The 6,716-nt window shown below is 37.3% G+C and overlaps 1 protein-coding gene across 1 annotated transcript; it reads right to left on the reverse strand.

The window, feature by feature from the left end:
* Positions 1-204: 204 nt before the first annotated feature.
* Positions 205-6,400, reverse strand: TMED2 (transmembrane emp24 domain trafficking protein 2). The gene is made up of 5 exons (XM_009696525.1): positions 6,349-6,400; positions 5,875-5,876; positions 5,243-5,435; positions 2,776-2,883; positions 205-1,710 (listed from the first exon to the last, which is right to left on the reverse strand). The coding sequence occupies exons 1-5, from the start codon at positions 6,398-6,400 to the stop codon at positions 1,586-1,588; spliced, it is 480 nt and encodes a 159-aa protein (XP_009694827.1). The 3' UTR covers positions 205-1,585.
* Between the last annotated feature and the right edge of the window lie 316 nt (positions 6,401-6,716).

The following is a 6,716-nucleotide window of genomic DNA, read 5'->3' on the forward strand; positions in this document are numbered from 1 at the left end:
TACAGAAGCACTGTGACACCCCAGTGCCGGGAGCTCCGTACCAAAGCTGTAGGTTTAGGATTACCTGCAATTTCTTCTACCTGCCCACAAAGGGGGACGGTGTTTGGATGAATTCCTGATATCCTAAGACATACTTTAGAAAAAAGCTTTGTGTTAAACTGTACTTCCTTAAAGTATCAAAGAAAAAAGAAAATACAAAGTTACTTTTCTTTTTTTTTTTTTTTAAAGAATTTGTTTATTTACCGAACCTGGGTCATATTTAGATTCACAAGCAATTTTTAAATGTACATCTTAGAATTCAATTTTAAGTGTTTTACACAAAAATATTGGCACACAACAGTTGCAATAAGGTGTAACAGCCACCTTTCTGAAGAACTGCTGCAAGTGTTTGCCCAAGGTTGAAAAAACTTTACCTGGAACATGAAAACCTGTAACAAATTTTAAATTAATTGTACAAAACTGTTGTGTGTTACTTGTAGAGGCTCCCCCCTGGAAAAGACCCCACCCCACCCCCAAAAATGATTACAACTAATATACATCAGTCACAACATAATCCTGGCTCAGCACCCACATCAGACGCTTCTTTGATTTTTAAACCAATCAGATACCAAGGAAAGTAACTTTATACAAAAACAAATCTACATGTGCCTGAAAAAGAAAACACACCAGTATTTAGCATTATGCTAATTATGATCAGATAATGGCAGAGACTGCCACTTAACTTAAATACAAGGGCTGCATAGCATTGCAATAAACCCCCAGAATCATTAACCCTTTGGCATCAGGAATCCAGATTTCCTGAACGCTAATGCATTCTGCATTAGCGCCAACAGTCTGAGCTTTGGACTTGCAAAAACCAAAGGGTTAACTATTGTTCGCCAAGACACTGCACACAATTGGCTTCGGTATAAAACCTGTGAAAGACTAAAAACTGTATGATGAACATTCAGTAGCGAGAGGAGAAAATGTATTTTCATATCAACTAATTTGAAAGAACTCTGGGAATAAGTTGATGTAATTAGGAGAGTTACTGAAGACTTTTTTTTAAATAGCAATTAGGTATGAGTACTAGATTGGAAGCAGTCAGCTGTCTTCTATTCGTTATCAGAATAAAGTTCCAATTGCTTCTCCTTGGCAGTTTGTGTAAGTGAAGAAGGGATTATTTCAATTTCATAACACCTACTGCAGGGTTAACGATGTCAAAAATGCAAACAGTCATGTTAGGGCCTTGTACCGTTTCCCTAGATAAACTGCAAGTACTTATGAAAACAGGAAAAAAGTTAGAAAAGACATCAACATTGCTTGTTACTACAGTTGCATTACAGCATTTGCAGCTTGCTTGGACCTCGCTTAGCATACAGACTAGGCAGATTTAAGTGAAAAAAATTATGCCAATTAAGTGACAAGATTTCAGCACAGCTTTTGCTACAGAAGATATATAAAAACAATTCATTTTTTAACTAGGAAGGAACATAAGCAAATAAGTTTTACAGTTCAGTAAAGAGGGTTCAGAAACTAAATGACTTTTTTGTGACCAGGATGTTTGGTAGACAGTGAACTGAAATCCAGGACCAGAAAAGTACTCTTAAACAACCCTTCGGACTTCAAAAAACCTCTTCAGATAGTAGATTTGTCCCAGTGTCATGGCAACTAGTACAAGAGCTTCAAAGAACGACCAAAGCACTACTCTGCTATTCGTGTTGTCATTAACTGTTGGGGGGGAAAAAAAAAAAAAGGTAGTAAGTAACAAAGTATTTGAAACAAACTTAAAACACACTTTGTCATTGGAACTGAAGTACTGCACAGAAACCACTGACACTTGTACCATGTCATTTCAAGTGTCCCAGAAGGACTGTGTAGTCTTAGCGATGAGGCCTGAGAGCTAAGGCAGGGTATTTTTCTGAACAGCTTGCTACGCAAGCAGATGTTTTAACCTCAGTTTTGGATATACGCTGCAGCATCTTTCTCTATTCTGCCCACCTTCAAAGAGGCCAGACAAAAGCTTGTAACTGCCAAACAGAAGCCACTTGCTTTTTCAAGTAACAGTTGTATATTACACTCTCAAAGTCAAGTGGGGAATTTCTAATCTTTAAAGGTTCATCATGTTTCGTTCTAAAAATTCAGCATATTCTTAAATCAGACCATTAGTAACGAAAGTCATAAAACTGGAGATACTCATAGGTTCAGAAATTTGAGAGGCCAGCGTTTTAATACAAAGTTGTATTTTCACATTAAAAATATTTGCCCTTTACTCTCACTGGGCTTCCCCTAATGCACCGCTTAGCACTCTCAGTCATACTTTAAAGCTGTATTTCAGAAAGTGAGGGTTGTAATTGGAGAGTTAACCATACTCTCTACTTGGAAATAACAGTAATTCTGCTCTATTTCAACAAATTATTTTAAAAAGACTTTGACTCAATTATTAATCCACACCCACATCAAGGATGAAGTAATAGTTCAACCAAAGTCTGTCCCTGGGAAACATATCACTACTGATATCTTCATGAATATGCCATTCAAAGAACTATAGAATTTACACCAATTGAGCAAAGAATATTTTGCGTAACAAATCTTCATTACATGGAAGGCGAGTCAATTTAAAGAAGATCGCAAGCATCAACTACATTCTTTATTGTATGGGCAGATCTTTCATAACTTGTTCTAAATTTTTCTCTTTTTTTTAGTAACCCAGAATAGCTTTCACGGACTCATATTTTAAATCACATTTTGTAAGTTCATTTGAGAGAGGAGAAGGCATTTAATTCAAAGACATACTTGCTCTATGTATCCTTTCACGAACTTCCATGTACTCCTGTTCATGCTTTACAGCTGTCATGGCCACTGCTAACTCATTAATCATCTCTTCTAGCTTGTTCTGATGAGCTGCAGAATGATATCAGAAGCATCAGAAAGTCTGTTACTGACTCAAAAAACAATTTGTTAAAATTTATGAACAGTTATAGTTAATTTCCTGTCACAGAAGAAGTTCTGAAAAATGCAGTCTGTACAGCTGAAAACTTTCTATCCTTACAGCAAAGTAAAGTTCAGTTTTCATACTGCCACTTTTCCTAACACATCTCTATGGTATTTAGTAAGTGGGAAAACATCTTTCTCTACATCCCACTAGAAGGCAGAAGACACACAATTTAGAGTCAGTACAGACCACTTATTTCCAGTATGTGAATACGTTTCCAGAAAAATAGAATATAATAACACGAGATCAATACCACACACTAGTATCTATTTTGCCAATATCGTCCAATATATTCCAAGCAAATTTTCTTAACATTACAGCTTTTCCTAGTTGTTAAGCTTGCAAAAATAGAACAACTGAGGATTTAGCTTAAGATCATGATGCTGGCAAAACGAGATCACTTTCTGAAGCAACATATCATATCTTGTGATCTTCCGGTTTAGCTGAAGCACAGCATTCAGCAGAAACAATGCCAAAGGGGCCTGGCAGAGGGCAGGAACTGGCTTCAGGTTCTGGTATGTCAGGAAAGCAGAAGAGGAGGAAAATACCAAACCAATAACAGAAAACTAGCTTGAGATAGTTCAGCAAACGGAAGGATCAGAGAACTAAGATTTAGTGCTTTGACTGTCAATCACAGGATCTTTTAAATACATTCATGCTCAAAGAACTGTCCACTTAAAAATTTATAAATTACGCAAATAATTTTCAAAGTTTTCTAGCACCAAGAGAAGTTCAGGATATCATTCCACAGAGACGCCCTGGGCAATCAGCTCTCTTAAAAAAAAGTCATGAAACCCAATCTATTTTCCATTGAAGGGACACACTTGACTTTGAAGCTACATTATTATATCTCTATTTATAAATTAGGTGTTTCAGATCACAATCTGAAAATAAAAGTATTCAAAATACACGCCTTATGGGGAACAGTGAAAAAGAGGACCAGAGAATATCACACAAGTTACAATTAAAATCTAAATAGTTGTGTAAACCACACTTACTTTGCTAATATCATAAATCCCTTATTTTCATAGCCAAATTGCAATGGTCATTGCAATAAGTGCAGTTTATTAGTAAGAGAAGAAATTACAGTTGCAGGGATCGTTTAAACCCACTCAAAAGAAATACACTCAAGAAAAAGTGCCTTAAAAATTTAAAGCTGCACTAATATTCTTTACAACAGATATATTCAGATTCAATAAAAGATTTAACTGAGTCTTAAAAAAAATTAAAAGTTAGGAATGTGATATCAAGCACTCAATCCACACAGTTATTTACTTGCTAAAATAGAAAACTAGCTACAGTTAGTGATTTCTAAATAAAACTTTGTAACTTGGTACCCAATACATTCATTTATTTCTTTTACAGCAAATTACAAGTTTGAAGTTTTTCCCCTTGTAACATCACTGATCATTCATAACCTAAGAGAAGCTTATTGTTTCCAAAAGTCCTTGATTATTCAACGTCCACTTTAGTAATAGAAAGCAAACATCGTCTAAAATATCCAATGTCCTTGGATGTTCAGTGTTTTAATTTAATTTCACCTAAAACTTCCGATTAAATCTTCCATTACCCATAAATAACCACCTGAAGACAAACTGTCACGGACAGTTCAAGTACCTGATCCCAAGAGCTGCTAAGTATATAAACCCCTCGATGGAAGCTTGCAGGTGCTCAGCATTGCTCAGAATCAGACCTTTTATGTAGTTTATTAAAAAGACATTCTCATGCTACAAACAAATGTTACAGAGAAAAAGCAAACGTTAGCTGTTAGTGAATAAACATACGCAAAAGACAAGATGCTAATGAGCTTTCAAAAAGCAGTACACATACCATCCCAGGTATCTCCACCACCTAGAGAAAAGTGTAAGAGATGAACACAAGTGCAGGACAAAAGGCTGCAGATAAAACAGTAATTTACATGGCTAAGAGAAAATTTTTATATTAGCACATTTATCAAAGAGATCAACTAATGCACGTAGTAGTCTACATACTGCTGAGCAAACCAGAAATCAGAGAATGAAACTGATGAAAAGACTAAAGGGTGAAAGGATTAGTCTCTGCAGATGGCCAACTGATTCTCTGGTGATTTTGCATTAAATCATGTAATGAGGTCTAAAATCATCCATATCCATTTTAGGTATGCAAGAGAACAGCTAACTAGACAGCCTGAAGAAACAGGAATTCTGAGAAACCTAGTCAAGTTCAGAAGTCATGCATGTAGGGAAAAAAAAGAACTGGAGCTAAATTCTTTCCAGGAGTCTTCCTCACCTTCTGTCTCCATGTCCTGCCCCTTTGGAGCTTCCCCAATATCAATAGTGAACATCACTATCTTGGGAGTCATGGTGGACATTCTGTTGCTAAAGCAAAACTTGTAAGTTCCATCCATGTGGGCAGCAAATGTGTATTTTCCACTGGACTCTCGATCGCCTTTATAAATTCCTTTATTATCAGGCCCTGTAATCTGTATGGGAAAAACAAAGTATCATACATTTTATTTAAAATACAGTGGTTTTACATACACCACTACAGCATTGCATGCATATTAGTACATTTTATTTAAAATACAGTGGTTTTAAATACACCACTACAGCATTGCATGCATATTCTGAAGTTACCCTAATAGAATTACCAATACCATCTGTAATTTAACTGGTTTGGCATTCTTCATACTTTCCCCTCCCACAACTCAAAAGCAGTTATGCATTTTTCTACACAGAATTTTTTTTAAAAAACAAACAAACAAACAACTTCTTACTAAGAAGGCATACAAAAGCCTCTCTTACTGGTAAAGATTACTGGCTTTCCACAGTCAAGATAAGAAGCATTCAAGAACAAGTAAACCATAAGCTATCTACAGCCCAGGCTGTTAGCCAAATTAACAACTGCAGGGGAAACCTTACCTCTGATGTTTGAAGGAAAACAAAAAGGAAAAAGAAAATACATTCTCCCATATGTCAAGACTACTTTAGACCTACAGTTGTGCATTGTTGCAGTTACCACTTCAAATGGACTAAGGGCCCGAGTACCGAGCACTCAGGGTCACCGTGATCTTAAGGCTTCCATCCTGCCAGGCCACCAAACTCTGCTGCTGAGCTTCCACTAGTGACACCAGAACGGAATTTCATAGCTTTCTGACTGTCCTGTATTCAAGCAATGTGTCATTTCAAACTATTACATTCACTCTCAGCAACAACTCTCTTGTGTTTAAGTTATCCCAAACAAACAACTATCTGCTCTTCACCAAGATGAAAGGAATTCTTATTATTCTTCTACTGATCTAATGCCTCGTTGAAGAGAGGGACTTAATTTCAACTTTCAAGATGACAATCAACCTGATTAAAGACAACACCTTTTGATTCAAGGGGAAAACACACCGCTTCCAGAATAAGCAACACATTTTTGTAAAGAGTAATCCTGTTCATTCATCCCGCCAAACAGTTTCTCATGACAAAACCATACCGAGCAGAATAACCAAGAAAGTCTCAAGAGAATGGCTCTGAAAGTAGAAAGACCGCCTTCTGCAACAACAGCAGAAACGACAAGCAGCCTCAGGAAACACAACTCCGAGAAGCAGCACCTCGTCCCCTCCAAGATCGCCCATGCCACCAGGCGAGGCCCGATCCTGCCAGGCAGGGAGCACTTGTCCCCAGCAGGCCAACGGCGAGCCCACTGCGACGAGGCGGGACCGTCCCAAACTCCACGGACAGTTTACGCCACCCTCAAGTCGGCGTTTGCCCCCTCG

This window comes from Cariama cristata, unplaced genomic scaffold (assembly GCF_000690535.1).
Source record: "Cariama cristata isolate BGI_N322 unplaced genomic scaffold, ASM69053v1 scaffold19783, whole genome shotgun sequence".
NCBI lineage: Eukaryota > Metazoa > Chordata > Aves > Cariamiformes > Cariamidae > Cariama > Cariama cristata.